Here is a 17,259-nt window from a genome sequence, read left to right as displayed (position 1 = left end):
GCTACCTTTTCATTCAGAAATGTGATACCAGTGTCATGAAAGTAAGAGGTGCTCCAAGGCAGAAAATTTGCAAAGGAGCACATTGCCCAAGTAGTTGTAATCTCATTCTTTCAACAAATGTTTAGTGGAGGAGGGCCTGAAGACTTCATTCAAAGGGAAGACAGTTCAGTGTATGCTTGTGTTTTATATAAATACCAGGAACGCTGGTACATTTACCGCTTTTTTCTGTAGACATAGTGAGGCAGAGTGAGAGTGGGGTATTTTTTTTCCATTTGAAATATTAAAATGAAAGTTAAAAATATTAACTAGATTTTTTTTCCGCTGGGGCACTGGTTTATGAAAATATGATAAACTGTATAACTGTAAGACATTTTTGTGAGTTAATATGTATAAGATGTACCAAAGTTTTGTTTCCTGCTGTAGTGGATTCATCATTAATTTTCTTGTTTATTTGGAAAAGTTTTTCTTTTCTAAATTCATGTGGATACTTACCCTTAATTCTATTTTTTGAAACTGTTAAAAAGAGCTTCTCTGCTGAAAATTGTGGGCTTGTCTTCGTGGAGTTTAAAATCATGAGGCAGATCAGGTTGGAGGTAGACAGATAAATACTTAATATTGATGTTTTTAACAGATTCATGTGAAACTTGTCATCTTAAATTGACTTTACTTTGTCCATCTTAAGCCTAGCAATTTTCTGTCTTTCTGTAAGTCCTACCTACAACTCTTAGTAATTTTTCTGTTTGTGGATTTAGTAATGGACATGTTGGTATTTCTTTGCAACTTTTTTCTGCCCTCTCAGGGACATTTATGCTGTTTATTTTTTTGTGAGCTGCAGAGCTGATATTTCAATTTGGATTAATTTTGCTAAATATACTTCACCTTAGCTACTTGTCTAATTTGAGTTAGGTTTCTTTATTGCTAAATGTTTTGGTTCTTTGGCTGATGCTGACCTGTTTTCCTTCCTTCAAACCTTTCTTGTTATCTCCATTGTATTTAAATATTTTTACTATGAAAATACTTTTATATTATGTTCTTCTCTTAATGTGTTTTTCTGTGGAGGGATTAAGCTTAATGAGTGAAATGAAGCCAGGTTTGTTCTAGAAACTGTCTTGAGAGGAGTCTAACAGAGAAAGTGATGGGACCAGATGACAGAGAGGAGGAGCATTAGCTCCCACTTACTGCCATTGTTTCCATAGAGCATTGAGAAAATTTGCTGTCCATTGTGGGGCATCTCCCTCCTTTTTATAGGATATATATGCTGCTGACATAAAGATTGTCTTCCTTCTAACAAAAGGATGTGATAGTAAAAAAATTTAGTTTTGTAGTCCGCTGCTCTGTTATTGTTTTGAAAGGTAATGTTATATCAGAGTTTATTATGTAGGGTACTTGAAATATGTTGAATCTTCTTTTAGAAACTGGGTTTGTAAAACTGTACTCCAGTGCAAAGGTGGAATTAATTTAATTACCAGTAAATGACTATTGGTTAATTGTTTACAACCCTGCCACCTCTGAGATCATCCCATGCTATTATTTTGTGCTGCACTCCCCTGTTTTATTTTCCAGATTTCCCTAGTAAGTAAATATCTAAGCTAATGCCTTATTGGCACAACCTAATCTTCTTGTCCTACGGCTATTAATATTTCACAATCCAAAACCATTTATCCCTTAGAAGATGTGCACCCACATATAGACATCAATGCACACAGGAATGCTTTGGTAAGACCTTGCTACCAGTGCCTACAAGTAGTGGAAAACTACTAGTAGTAAAGTCACAGATATGTTAAAATTATTCCAAAATATACATAATGGTAATGGTTATTGCCAATGGATAAATAAGTGCTTTAAGGTAGAATAATCAAATGTGGCAACCTAAAATGTCCTTGGGCATCTCTTATTACATACTGCAAAGCCAAGAGACAGGTAATAGAAGAGTTTCAAGATACATATTCTTGGCTTTCTCTTACTTTTTATTTTATGCTACCTTGCAAGTGTTTAATGGAGGAAATTCCTTCTTAGGTATACCATGCACAATTTAGGTAGAATTAACCTCTTCTGCACCTCTCTCTCCTTGAGAATAAACCAGGGTTGGGACAGATGCTTCCTGGATATTCATTTTGATACAGTAAGACACTGTGAGCTGCTGAAAGAGGGAAACTACACCTTTCACTTGGAGCCTTCACTGGTCATGTTCAACTCTTTTCTGGAGCTGTATTGAAGTAAAGAGTCAGGACAGCATGTTCTGTTTCTTTTCAAAATGGATTAATTCAGATTCCATGCCTTTAAAAAGACAATGTAAAATTGTAGTTCATGTTGAAGTGTGAATTTCTTTAAATGCACTTGTGTGGTAGACTTGGTTTCCATGGGTTAGATGTCATTTGGATTCTGTGCTTTTCCAGTGTTGAGAATCAGAGATTTTTTGGGCGATGGGGGAGTGGGAATCATCTGTTTTCTTTTGTCTGATTTTCTTCTATTCCAAATACTTGCCTGAAAAACAAATCCTTCTTGAAAAGCTGTAGTCTGCTTTCTAAATAAAATTCAGTGGTTTTCTGAGAAGTTTTTTCAGGGCTTTTTCTTCTGTGAAGACTGGTGACATATTTGCACATTCTGTGCATGGTGCTAACATAGTCCTCTTCTTCAGAGATTGTTCATATATAGCTTGAGGGCTCTCAAAGTGCTTCTGATCCTCTTTCAGGTGTGAAATGTTTAGAATAAAGTAATTTATTATATATTAATTCTGGTTAACCAGGCATGATTTGAGATTTTCACAGTCTGCAAGAAATTAAGTATTCATTAACATTTAAAGCCATTAGATGACACAGTTGAGCAGTAAATGATTCATTCAGTCCCTGTTAAAGTAAATATGCATTGGTTTCTGACTAGAAGATAAGTGGTATCTGTCTTTGTTTTCAATTATTTTCCTCATTCTTGCTTTATTTATTCTATGCACTTCATTGGCTTGTCTTTCTTTTCGTGAAACAGAAGAAGAAGAAGTGGAAAATTTTGATGTTTCCAGTCTGCCTGAAGAAGTGCTGCAGAACATAGAAGCTGATAGTTACTGGTGCATGAGCAAGTTGCTTGATGGCATTCAGGTAAATTGATTTTTCCTGTCTGTAAGTAGTGGAGTTAACTGATTAGTGTCATGGCTTTGAACTACTTCAAGGCTGAAAAAGAATAAGTCTATGAAAAACAGGGGAAAAGTTGATTTTCCCATTGGAGGAATCCACAGTGAGTTTGGCATAGAAAGGAAAGAAAGGAAAAAAAACTTCTCTTCATCAGAATGTCTGCATGTTTGATTGTGTGTGATGTTCTAGAGCAGAACAGAAACCTCCAGTTCTAGATGCATATTTTGCAAATCTGATGCCAAGCATGAAGAATAGTTGCTCGTGATCTCACTGAAGTGGTAAAAAACTGGCCTATTTATTAATTTTTAAGTTGTTAATATAGCAATTTATAAGTGATTACTGCAATAATAGTTCCTGAAATTATCTTCATATTTTTAAAATACCTATTTAAAACTTGTTACTTACACTGCTTCATTGAGTGTTTGAATTTTTTTTGTGTGGAAAAGCTATAAATGAAGGCAGAATTTTCTGTTACATGCAGCAAGTTGGACTCTAATAATGGTAGATTTTTGTGTAAATGTTCATGAGCATAAAAGTGTATGAAGATTAGAAGTATTTACAATAATCTTTCCTATGACATGTTTTAATATGAATGTTTCATTGGCTACAGTGCATTGTGAATTGAAACTTGTAACAGAGTTAATTTCTGACAAAACAGTTATAGAATTTAGTCAGCAACAAAAGGCTTTAACTTTCCTGAAGGTGTTTTAAGTCCATTTCTCCTGATTAATGGTCAAATAGCTCAGTGTTTTGTGTGGTATTTTTGAAATGCATAATCATTTTCTTATGTCAATTCCTGTAACAAATACTGGTTTGCTTATTTCAATCTCTCAGAAGTCCTAAATTTTAAAGTACTTAACCACATAGCAAAAATATGTGAAAAGTTATATAGAGGAAAAAGTGAGAGCTTGAAATCTACTGGAAAGAAAGCAAGCCAGGTAAAGAAATGCAAACCCTCCAACTGTTTTACCTGCTTCTGGAACATCGTTGTCACTGGCCTGTTGCTTTTTTTTTTTTTTTCTAGGAAAGGAAGTTCACAGATTAGGTAGTTTCTCCTTAAACTTCTGTTTTCATATAAAACCATCAGGGACTGAGAAGCAAAATATGGAAACCAATTGCAATGGAATTAAACTGCATTGATGAAAATTTAAGCTGTTATACAAATGGAATAGTGTTGGATGTATTCAAGGATGCACTCATCTATCAAAAGAAGGCTTGAAAGATTATGCTAGTGGTGTGACTAATGATGTTACAGTTAATTCAGTGCAACTGCAGTGCTGCTGAAATAAAAGGGTTTCTTGTTTTTCTTCTCCCATTCTCCTGTTTTGTTTCCTTTCTGTGATGATATCACTTTACTAAACAGATAACCCAATAGTGTAGCTGCAGGTTGAGTTGGTTGGGAGAGCTAACCCTGTAGAGAAGGATTTGGGATACTGGTGAACATGACTGGCAATGTGCACTTGCAGCTCAGAAAGTCAGCTGTGTCCTGGGCTGCGTGCAAAGCAGGTGGACAGCAAGGGGAGGGAGGGGATTTTTCCCCTTTACACTGTTCTTGTGAGACCCCACCTGGGTGCTGCAGCCATTTCAGGGATCCCCAGCACAGGACAGACATGGACCTGTTGGAGTAGGTCCAGAGGAGGGACATGAAGGTGATCAGAGGGCTGGAGCATCTCTCCTATGAGGAAAGGCTGAGCAGATTGAGCTTGTTCAGCCTGGAGAAGGCTCTGGAGAGATGTTACTGTGACCTTTCAGTTCTTAAAGGGAGCTTTTGAGAAAGCTGGAGAGAGACCTTTGACCAGGGCCTGTAATGATAGGACAAGGGGCAATATTTCGAACTGAGAGTAGATTTAGGTTGGACATAAGGAGTACATTTTCTATGATGAGGGAGTCCAAAGAAGTTGTAGATGTCCTCTTCCTGGAAACGTTCAAAGTTAAGACTGATGTGGCTTTAAACAGCCTGATCGAGCTGACACTGTCCCTCTCCATGGTAGAAGGTTTGGACTTCTAAAGATGAACTTTAAATTAGGTTCCCAGTGGGTTCATTGTGTGATGCTATAGCTCTGACTAACTTGCATTCTGGATGCACAGTCATTTTTTCTCTGAAAATATGACATAGAAGATTCCTGTGTGATCTATGTGACAGTTTTGTCTGAGATGTCTGAATAAAGTATACAGGGATATGTGGCATGTGGTAACTACAATCATAGAATCTCTGCAGAGTATTTCCATTAATTTATTCATTGATATAAGCTTCCATTTCATATTGCCCTACCAGTATTGAAGAAGTTTAAAGAGTGCAATTTGATAACAGGGTCATCTTGTGAAATTTTTGGCTAATATGAACTAGATACGTTTTTTTGTGTGTTTTGTCTTTTCAGTGCAGAAGGGTATAATGGAAGAATGTATGATTGTATTTGTACCTCTTTATTATTCTTAACAGAAAACTCATTTATTTTTCCAATCCATCCAGACAGTCTCATTTTCTTGATTCTAGAATTGTCAAAGGTGTTATTAAGACATATTGCATTTCTTGCTTGAGTTTTACCACACATAGTATCTATTATTTCTTCACTCCTCACTCATCTTCCCTCCCTCCCTTATGTATCTAATGTGATTGTGTATTTTTAATACAAGAATGCATCTTTGAACCACGGAGACCTGTGCAGTAATGAACAGGAGCTGGCATTGGGCAGCAGGATAGTCACCTCCTGACATGCATACGGTTCTCAGCTGAGAGAAGAAATAAAAACATGTTCAAATCATTTGTCTCTTAGCAGATTGCTCTGGGCTTTTTTTTTGTCATCTGTAGGTTCCTGTGCAAGTATGTTTTTGGCTCCAGCTAGAAAGTTTGCAGAACTTTTCCAGTTTGAATGTTTGATCTTGCATGATAATTGAATCTATTTTTTGTTCTTAGATTACTTTGCATCTTCTTTCTCTGTTGGTTGTATCTAAGTTTAGGCTTCAAAGTGACTGCACATATGTTGCATCACAGTTTGATTAAAGTTTTCAAAATTGATCTAACAAATACTAGGACTTTTTGAATATAAATTTATCCCTCTAAAATATCATTTAATATTGAAATCTGTAGCTGTCTTATAGCAGTCAATTTTGGATGATGATGATGTATGTAATGGTTTTCCTTTTCAGTGCTTCATGAGTCTGTGCTCTAAATTTTTTTTTCAATTTTTTGTCCCAGAAAGACTATGCCTCATTGCAATTGCTTCTTATTTATCTCAGGAGAACAAACGACAGCTTCTGAAATCATAAGAACATAGGCTAATTCTGCTCGATGTATGGCCAGCTCTGAGATCAGACTGAGTTTCTGAAGGCTTTGTCCCGTTGTGTCTTGAACCCTCCAAAGACAGAGACTTCACAACCTCTAGGGGTTAACTTATTCTAGTGCTTCCTGGCCCTTAGGTTGAAGTTTTTCCCCAGTAGGTAGATGGAACATTTTTTGTTTATCCTGCTTGTCTCTTATATTCCCACTGTGCAGCACTATTAAAAAGGGAGGTTTGTCATCTTGGTAACATGGGTTTTATCAGGCTGTGATTAGGTGTTCCTGGAGCTTTATCTTCTTCAGGCTGAACAAGCCCAGTTTCCTCTCTAAGAGCACATGCTCCATATCTCTGAGCATCTTGGTGACCTTTTACGCTTGCTTCAGTTTATTCTGAAATTTATTACCTTTTTCTTGTATTAGAGTCCCCAAATCTGGATGTGGTATTTTAGATGTGATCTTGAAATACAAGAAATTCTTTTTAAACATTTCAAGGAAAATCTGCACAGTAAATATTGGACTCTGGAAGTGTTTGGTCAGAGAGGTTGTAGAATCCTCATCCTGGAAGTTCAAAACCAGACTCCACATGGCCTTGAGCATCTTGCTCCAGGTGACTTGGCTTTGGGCAGTGCTTCGATGGCCTCCAGAGGTCCCTGCCAGCCTCTGTGATTCTGCAATGATCAAGATGTGATTCTGAGTGGGGATAATCACTTAATCTATTGGGCCAGGAGTCTGCTGGCTGGCTTTGCTGCCAGAGCTTACCAGTGACTCAATCTGAGCTTTCTGTCTACTGAGATTTCAGGTTCTTTTCCACAGAACTTGTCTGCAGCCTGTATTCTTGCAAGATGTGCTGATTTATGCTGATTTATAAAAACCTGGTTCTGAGGCTGTGTGTGGCCGTATGCAAAATACATCTTCCATGTGTGTGATAAAGCTGGTTGTCTTTACAACACTTCTAAACTGTAGATGATGCATGAGCATTTTTGTAATTTCATCTGTGGCTGTTCATATGGGAAAACTAGAATTATCCCATGAGTATTTTTGCCATGTAATTAAGTAGACATTCCCATATATCCAGATTATTAACTTTTTTTTTATTACTAAATTATCCTTTATAACTCTTTCCTCCACACTGTCTCATTAACATTCAAGTAAAAAGTTCACATTGATCTGTGCCACCTGAAAATGTAATGTTCATGTATAAAATAGAATATAACTTTTCATTTTAAGCTAGAGTATACTGGTAATAAAATAACCAAAAGGGAAATACATGCATTGCATAATGATCTAAGCAGATGTATTAAAAATAGCACTAAAATATTAATATAATTATTTATAGGGCCTGGTAATTTTTAGAATAAAAGTGAGATAAATCATATCCAGAGACTGGAGTGTGCTGAGGTACATATTAACTATTTCTGTGGCTGATAAAACAGCATGATTTATGACCTTCAGAGGGAATCCTGCAGAGTTCTTTCTCACTCCTGAGTTATGGAAAGTTTTTGCTAACATGTGCCTTGTCTGGATGATGGATGGGTGGATGGACGGAAGGAAGGAATGGTGCTTGGAAAGCCTTTCAGAGGTCTGCCACATCCAATAAATAACATGAATGTGCATTTCAAATGTTGAGAAGTATGTGCAGAAATAACTCGTCTGAAAATTCTTCACAGAACCTTTCTGAGGTTTATTTTAAGGGAAAAAATAGGTCAGTTATGGCTTTCTTTGTACCTTTTTTTTGAACTCATGCAAGACAAGTTTCTTGGTCGTGTCTGCAGTTCACCTGGGTATGAGTTTGTTTGCCTCCCTTTAGAGGCTAATAATGCAGTTTTCCATCTGTCACTGAGAGTAAAATTTTCAGGAAGACACCAAATCTATTTGTAATCAGTAGATGAAATACTGTGCCATCAGTATATTTCAGCATAAAAATATTTTATCCTCTACCTAAGATTTGCAGCATCAGCTTTTGGGATTCTACATGTATTTATGATTTCTAATCCAGATTTGAACTGTTATTGGGCCTATGCTATAATCCAAAAATATACGCTGAGCACTTTTGTCATTGCTACTTTAACAGTTTCTGTAATTTACAACACATCCACTTGTGTAAAACTGATTACACAGACCAGTAGAAGGTTTGATCTCTGGTTTTCACTCTACAGATGCTACTCTAACATGAGACTCAGTACCTACATTTTAATAAATTGTTGTTTTTGTTGTCCTGTTGTATAGGAATAAGTAAGATACTGTTTTGCATGTAAAAATTTTGGGCTGCAATGCTTTGCAAATGTTTTTCCTACTTAGGTTATTTTACATTTTAAAAAGTCAGGATGGTTGACAGACCTTTTCTTCTAAAGGAAGTGTTTTGGAGTAATTATGGAACATACTATGCACTGTGCTAACAGCATAGTCCAGCACACTTGTGTGTTTGTTCTTGTGCATGCACACTCTATCCTGAACTGTTTTCAGGAGTGAATTTACATTATAATCTCTATCTTCAAGACACATTTTGGGTAAACTCTGTTCCCATTGATAGTGTTAATACACATGGTGGCTATCATTATCTAGTGTCATGCTTCCCTCCCTCCTGCCCCTACCTTTTTGCATAACTTCCTGAGCAAGGTGAACCAAGATTTTTTTAATAGGAGTTTGCTTAGAGAATTCAGAAATATGTGAATGAAGCACTTAAATGAGTGAAAAAGAAGAATTCAGGAAATCTCTTTGTGACATAATGAGGATAAGAAAACCTTGTTTTTTCAGTTGTAATTTGTTCATGTGATAATATACTTGAACATACTAAATTAATGCGTAGAAATTCTTAAATATGCATTGGTAGAGAAAATAGACATCCAAGTCTGTATGTCGGTATGATTTATACAGATTTCTTAGTGTATCCTCTATATTTAAAAGCTCTGATCTCATTGATAAAACCTTGTTAAAAAGAGCAAACAACACATGAACACTTTGTGTTAAAACTTTCCATTTCCTTCCATAAATGTTTCAGACATTTTCTTCAGTGCATTGTTGGTGAAGAGTGTGTATGACCTGAAAAGATTTCTCATCTCAGAGGCATTGTGCCTACACCTCTGCTTGGCTGCAGTCATTATGTCAAATTACTGACAGTATTTTTTCTTTTAATTTGTTTACCTCTGTTTCCTCCTTCATGATGACATGAAAGACTGTTCTCCATTCCTCTTCAGCTTGCTGTCTTTTCTTTTAAAATTATCCCATCATCACCTATTGAGAGAAAAAGATGGGGGATTTTCTTCAGCTAGTGCCTATGAAGTCTCTTTCCTTCCCTCTCCCTCTCTCTTCCCCCTGCTCTCCCCTGGAGGACAGTCCCAGGCAAATTTGTTATGATCATTTTTCCTAGTTTCTTCCATTTTGAATTTCTCTACTCTTAAAAAAAAAAAAGTAAGGAATTACTTAATTAAATATATTTCAAATGTTTAGTGAAGTCTATAATGTTAGTATTTTATTTTAAATTACAACAACTAGATTTTGAGAAATCCTGCCAAACCTGGTTGTAGTTGTAGGGAAGTAGGGTGGTTATACTAGCTTCTACAGAATGAGTACAGACTACTAACACAAAGGTTTGAAGCTGAAGCAAGTTTTGATCTCTTGTGACATTATAAAGCCCTAACCTTCTTTATTGTGAGGTGAAACTAATTATGTGTTGCTCTGAACTAGATATTATAACCATTCAGCTGTGAAGTAGGTTAGCATAGTTCACTGAAAGTGTGTTGGAAGCTGTGTGAGCAGAACCTCAAGGAATTTAGATATTCATTGCACATCAGTGCATGAATTTTTATGTTTATCATGGATTCTGGTGTGTACCCATACATACTTTGTCATATGTTATTAATTGTCATTTTGCTTTGTCATAAATGCTTACTAGAAAGTGTCAAGAACAGTGTTTAGAAATAAGAGATATTTTATGTGAACTCCTTGTTTTCATCCTGAAATTTCTTTCCTCATTTGAAATAAACTTTGAAACTTTGACCATCAATAATGAGCAAAAGACAAACTCTGAAACAGTCATAAGTAATTGAGAAAAGAATTGTCTTGGCTGAAAAGCCCTGAGCAATAGTTCATTAATTTTGTGAGTTTGGCATGTTTTTTTCTTTTCTGTTGTACTACTTTTCTTTCATCTGTAAGTACAAAAGGAGGAAGAATAGTGGGTAACAGAATACCTTTCACATTTACAAAGTGTTTCTCACAGTTTCACGAACTCCAGGAAGTCAACTACAAGTGTCATAGGAGGGGATATGTACAACACAGTTTAATTAGAAGAGAGTACTGGGAAATCCAAGGAAGATATTTCCAGTGTAGGTGAGTCAGCACAAGTAGAAGTGTGACCCCCCCCCCAGCTGTGTTCATTTGCAGCTGAAATAATGAACAGAAAAATAAATAGACAAAAGATCAAATACAGTGGAAAGTAAATTTACCTGTTTTCAAATCAAAATGGCAGTTTTGGGTTGCATTTCCAGGTGTGTATGGAGTAAATTAGGCTTTGAGAAAGAAAGTAGTTTCAGGTTCATAGATCACAGTCAAGAGTTACACTACCTGGGGAGAGACTAATGATCGAAGCACTATTGTTTTAACGGTGTGCTGACTTGCGGTATTAAATACAGGAATGTTCTTTTACAGAGGATAGGTTAGGAAATAATTAAATGCTATGTTGCTGTACTTTGAGTGCAGTACTATTTCTTGAAGCACCAGTTAACTTGGTTTAAATAAATAGAACAGTATATAAACATTTTGAGATGAAAAAAAGTGAATTTTTGTTGTTAGAGTACATTCTATAAAGAAAGTGATTTTGATTTCCTAAAGATGCTGTACCCTGGATATTATCCATGACTAATACAGGTGTGTCAGACTTGTATAAAAGGCAGTGTTCCAGTGCATGGGATAGTTTCTTTCTCCCTGAAATGAGATTATAATAGATCTCAGTTCCATGTGAATATTTCCATTGTTTCTGTTTTGGTGCTTTATTTTATTAAAAAGGATGCTTATTGCTTATGTTCTTTTGGTGAAATAATGTCAACAAGCTGAAATTGTTGCCTATTTTGCTTGTTGATTCCTGTGAAAAATTAAAAAAAATTTAGGAATTATTCTTGCTTCCTCATCCATACTCTTTTGGCTTATACATTACTTTCTAATATTAATTACTGTGAAAGGGCTACCAGTACAAATTTTAGCTATAATTTTTAAAATGCTACTGCTGTAGTCAGTTACAAGTTGTAGTGGTTTAGGTGATCAGAGTACAGTAGACTTTTTGGTACTGTAAATTACATGTTGGCTGAAGTACTTTAATTTACAGAATTATTAGTGTATCATTTTGCCTTGTGAACTTTTAGGCCTCACACTTTATAGCAGTTTTACAGAATTTGAAGATTAAATTGCAGTTCAGTTTCATAAGTCAAATAAAACCTAAAACCCCATGTAAGAGAGTCAATAAGACTTTTTTTGGTTTTAAATAGAAAAAAACGTATCAGGATAAATAAAAATGAACTGACAATCATGTCTTTTACTCTAAGAACAAGTTAAAATTTAAAATAAAGTCAAGAAAAATTAATATTTCAATGTAGATGAAAAAAATTTTAGAGTAATTTTGGGATTAATTAGCTCAAATTGATAAAGGAATTACTCAAAAAATAGCAGCTGGGGCAAAACATCCTTTACCCTGATTTTCTATGTATGTGGTGGTTGCATAAAAAAAAAATTCTACATAGCAACTTTCCTTTAAAATATGTATGCATAATTTTCTTTTCTTGAATCTCTTGAGAACCACAGGAAGACAATTGTAAAAAAATGAGCTAAATGGAGGGATTGTCAATTAAATATTCAGAAACATTTCTGTATATTTAAATAATATAATTTAAAAAGATGGATCACTGGGTTTCAAGTGAAGGTATCTTTCTTGCTGTCATTATTTCAAACTCAAGTCTATATTATAGAGCAGCAATCCACAAATTAAAAATCCATTTAGACTTAATTAATTCAAAGAAATATATGCAAATATAATGCCCTTTTAGCTACATAGCTTGTGTGTTAGATTTTGATTCATGGTATTAACTGTAATTTTGGGTTCAGAACAGTTATGGGTGCCTTAAAACAGACTTTTGATTTTTTATGCTGCTTGAAGTTATTACTCTGTACTTCAGAAGATCAAATTCTTTCTCTCTGATTATAGGCTATTTTTTCATATTTCCTACATTATTTGTAGAATTGTAAATTTTGAGAAGAAAAATCACCTTAAAAATTTCTAGCATGGCACATTTTGTCATGTAAGATGAGGGCCTTATAAAGCTACTTGCATTTCTGCAATAAAGTAACTTCACTACTTGCAAGTAGAAAGCAGTTGATGCAGGAATAGCCATACAGAATATATTGTTAGAGGTGGGGACTCAGGACTATACAGTGTGATGATTTACTATTTTACTGTAGAAGCAGACCTAGGAAATGTAGTCACAATGTAGAGACATCATAAGAAAACAGAGAAAAATACATGGATTTAGAAAATAAATTTAAAGAAAAGAAACCTTTTTTGCTTTTCTGCAACTAATACTTACATGTGGTCTCCTCTTTAGGATAACTACACATTTGCACAGCCAGGAATCCAGAAGAAAGTGAAGATGTTGGAAGAACTTGTTAGTCGGATTGATGGTAAGCCTCAAAGGCAAACTAATTTCTAACTGATGTTACATTGAAAGTGTTTAGTTAAAATGTTTGTAAGGAAAGCCAAGACCACTGCAGTCACCTGCAATGGTGCAGTAACATTGCCTTCCTCAGGTGAGGTGTCATCATTAGTTTGTGGCACACTGGCCTTTGCGGATCACTGTCGTGTATCATTTAAAAGAAAGCCACTAGAGCATGAGCCTCTTTCATTACTTTTTATTAAGGCAATATAATCAAAATTCAATGGCAATTTCTTTGCAGGAGAGTAATGACCACATACAAAAGGCAGCCAGTATTCATTTCACATTAAGCCTCAATGGTTGTTGTAATGCAGGCAAGTCACGGTGGTTGTTTATGGTTGTCCTTCGGCACTATGTTTTGTGCCTTTGTGCATCATTTTGCTGTCTGGAATGCCTGCATAATTTCTCTGTGGAATCCAATTAATTATGAACTCTGGAAATAACATCTTTAATTTTATAGATAAATTACAGTATGTGCAGGGGTAATTTTAGATTGTGCTTTCATGTTTTAGCAGTGCACTTTGAAATATTTTACCTTCATCCTTTAAAGAATCCCTTTCATGAAATGCTGACTGTCATATAGCTAGAACAGAGTTTAATTAAATGAAATGCAAGAGATAATGCTTGCCCATTCTAAACATACTCTCTTGATAGTTTGTTAAATTAATGAACAGAGTATTAACAAAATGTTGCCAAGCAGAACCAGGCATATATTTGCAACAGTAGCCTGTCAGTGATGACTTAGAAAAAATAGTTCTTGTGTAGCTTTATATTTGATAATCCTCTTGGAAACATTAATTCCCTCTTTTTGTTATATATACTGTGAAGTATTTTTGTGCCTGTGTTTGTCATAGGAGATTTTGCCTGCTTGTATGTACATCCTTAATATTTGATAATGGTCCTAGTGCTTTTCTAGGATATTAGGGTATTTGTAATGATGAAAAACCAAGGGCAGGTGAAAAATATTTGTGTAAAATTATACTATAAACTTAAATATATGTAAAAATTATTGTTGTAGATGTATTTTTTTTTAAATGCCAGTGAATATGAGAAGTATGAGGACATATTTCTGTATAATGGGTAGCTAAATATTTATATTAAAATACAGTTTAATCAGTGTATTTTGTTACTTAAAAAATAATCTAACTTCTCATAATGTGACTTTTTATATGTAATTTTAGTCTTGCATCAGTATTGATGTTTGCATTTCAGAAGCAAATAATCATATATTAAATGAAGTGTACAATTAAAATTCCTATAAATAGACTTCTTTAACCTGGTCAATGAACATTTATATAAACAAATTGTTTAACCGAGTTTTTAAAATTAGAAATAGCATTCTGATAGTCAACTTGTTTGTTCAATTGAATAAAAATATTAAGTAGAATACAATATATTATTGTTTAGTTTAAGGAAAAAAAGAAATGCTGAAGTCTAATTTGTACCTTCAGTGCTTTAGGGATATAGCTGAATAATTTCTCTCAGTTATTAGGTTTAGGAAGCATTATTTTTGATGCTTCACAGTTAAAAAAAAATAAGTCAGTTGTAGCAAATAGTTGTGTCATCTTATATGGTCCTTTGATCACCCTCTGTAACTGAAAGTGAAGTGTGGGTTCCTGTTTTTTATCTAATTTAAAAGAAAGTTGTGAGGTCTTTATAATTTTTTTTTTGTAGTTTTCACTAGGCATCATGAGTGTTTACTACTAAATATTGATAGAAATTTAGAACTGCTTAGGTTACATGGGGCCTCTGGAAGTCAGTGTTCCAAGCCTTTGCCCTTGCCTCGACTGCTCTTTATCTAATTGGATAGGGCCAATTTAGAGCAGGCTGTGTGGAGTCTTGCCCTGTTGAGTTTTGAATGATTCTGAGGATGGAGATTCTGCAGCTTCTTTGGGTAAGACTATAGGAAGTTTGATTACTTTTACTGTCATTTTATTTTTTATATAAATAATTATTTGTTTTTAAATAGAGCTTATATCCACCACCTTTTATTTTATCTCTGAGAAGAATTTGGTTCCATGTTCTCTGCATGCTCCCAATAGGTAGTTGCAGCTATTCATAGACTTCTATTTAAAGCTGAGCAAACCCAGTTCTATCAGCCTCCTTTCATGTGTGAAGTGCTCCAGCTTCCACTGCCCCCTGCCGGGCTTGCTCATGTGTGTCAGTGTCACAGAGCTGGATGTAATGCTGCAGACGTGGCTTCCCAAGTGGCAAATACAGAGGAAGAATCACTTCCCCTCACCTGTTGGCTTCTTTTGTCCTTAGAAGGCCTAACATATGTTTGGCCTTTCTTACTTCAAGGACATTCTTGACTTGGGTACAGCCTGTTGTCCACCAGGATCCTCAAATTCTTCTTGTCAGAGCAGCTTTCCATCAAGCTGTGCCCAGTCAGTGCTTGTTCAAGGAGACTGTTCCATCCCAAAGTGATGACCCTTGCCTCTCTTGAACCTCAGGAGGTTTCTCTTAGCCATTCGTTCAGCCTGCAAAGGTTCCTTAAGTAGTAGCCCCCACTTTCAGTGTGTCAAGCACTACCTGGTCGGGTATCATTGGCAAACACAGTGTCTCTTCTTTGCTATCATTAATTTTTAACAAAGATATTGGCCCCAGTGTTGACTATAATGGAATACCATTAGTATTTAGTTGTCAATTGGACTTTGTATTGCTGATCACAACCTTTATAATACAGGGGTACAGTTAAACATTTTGTAAAGATACACATTTTTAATTTTTCTTTGGGCTGTTTCTTTTTGTCTAGAAGATTGTCCATTCAGTTACTTTCTTTTGCAAGAAAAGCACACCAGAGTATGTGTAAGGTTAAATTAAAGTTTTTGTTGTTAATTGGACAATGGTAGTTATGTACTGCAGTCATAACCTTTTAGGTGCCTCACCTAAAGGAAACCAAACTTGTTGGCTTTTTGGTGGAATCATGACAATTTGATTGAATATTGTGGTTTACTCTTCATTTCCTTTTTGCTTTTGTCTTTTTATTCTATACTGCAGTTGAAGGGAAATGTATGGCTGATACAAATTCAGTGGCTTTGCTTTTTAGAAAAGCCTCGCATGATCTGTATTTGCTGTACTCATCCTAAGTGCTCATTAAGGTTACTGTGCAAGAAAATAATATTCCTGCTGGTACCGTGTCACATTATTTTCTTGGTGCTGGGTAACTGCACGGTGAAGCAAATCTTGATGTAGTAAGTAGCTGTGTGAGTAGATGAAGCCTGTACTGCTTATTTGCTAATAATAATGGATTACCTGTGTATGAAAGGTGATGCTTGTGCTTTGGAGAGTGCTAATGCATTATGTCAGTGATTCAAGCAACCTTCATTAACCCAGCCTTATGGATCACAGCTCCCCTCAAAGTAACTGTCCTTGTGTGTACACTCCAGAATATTGCAGAAGACTTCAAACAGCCAAATACTCTTAATTTAATCATAATCTCATTCTGCTTAAACTCCGGAAAATTATTTTGATGAATTATGTTTAATGGAATTTTTTTTAGTTTGTTAATGGAATGTTGTTACAGATGAGATGGAGTTTGAAGATAAAACACTATTCAATCTCATTAGTCTACTTGTCGTCATCATTCAGATTTTTCTCGGAATTATACAAAAAAATTGAGAGGGAAGATCAATAGATAGCTCAGTAATATAAGGAATCTCTTGTAACTAAGTATCTTTTCTGTTTCCTGTAATGCCAGTAGATCTTCTCTGCTCTAAATCGTGAACCATTTCCCATGGTTTGTAAAAGGTCATACTCACGTGGCACACTATCTTTTACTTCATTTAGGCTTGAAATCAAAGAGATATGGTATTGTTGTAAGGCATTTAGAAAAATGGTATAATCCTGGAATGCACCCCTGAACTACCGAATGTTAGTTCCTTCTCCTTAGCTCCTCCTTAACTCCTCCTCCCCAGTGTTTTCTTATTGGCTGTAAAACTGTAACCCTTCCCCGTTTTCCTAACTTCAAAAAGCAGTGCGTTACCAGTTTCTTCCTCTCTTCTCTACCCGATCCCTGGAATAAAGCTGGAATGCCATCCCAGGAAGAAGAGAGCCTCGTTTTCTTTCGTCTAGTACTTGCTATTAGTATCTTCCCCCTGTCTCTGGGCTGCAGCAGGGCAGACTGTGGTCACAGAGAGGTTGGGGGACATATAAAAAAGAGCAT

At 35.5% G+C, this 17,259-nt stretch overlaps 1 protein-coding gene across 1 annotated transcript in view; it reads left to right on the top strand.

Annotated features, from left to right (window-relative positions):
- LOC131591881 (TBC1 domain family member 22A-like) overlaps positions 1-17,259 on the top strand; it is a 141,869-nt gene that overhangs the window by 48,337 nt on the left and 76,273 nt on the right. Inside the window, exons 9-10 of the mRNA XM_058862990.1 lie at positions 2,980-3,089; positions 12,987-13,062. Coding sequence (XP_058718973.1) covers positions 2,980-3,089; positions 12,987-13,062 — 186 coding nt within the window. The remainder of the gene's footprint in view (positions 1-2,979; positions 3,090-12,986; positions 13,063-17,259) is intronic.

Source organism: Poecile atricapillus, chromosome W (assembly GCF_030490865.1).
Source record: "Poecile atricapillus isolate bPoeAtr1 chromosome W, bPoeAtr1.hap1, whole genome shotgun sequence".
Lineage (NCBI taxonomy): Eukaryota > Metazoa > Chordata > Aves > Passeriformes > Paridae > Poecile > Poecile atricapillus.
The sequence above is the reverse complement of the archived record's forward strand: the minus strand, read 5'-3'. Positions and strand labels throughout refer to the sequence as shown.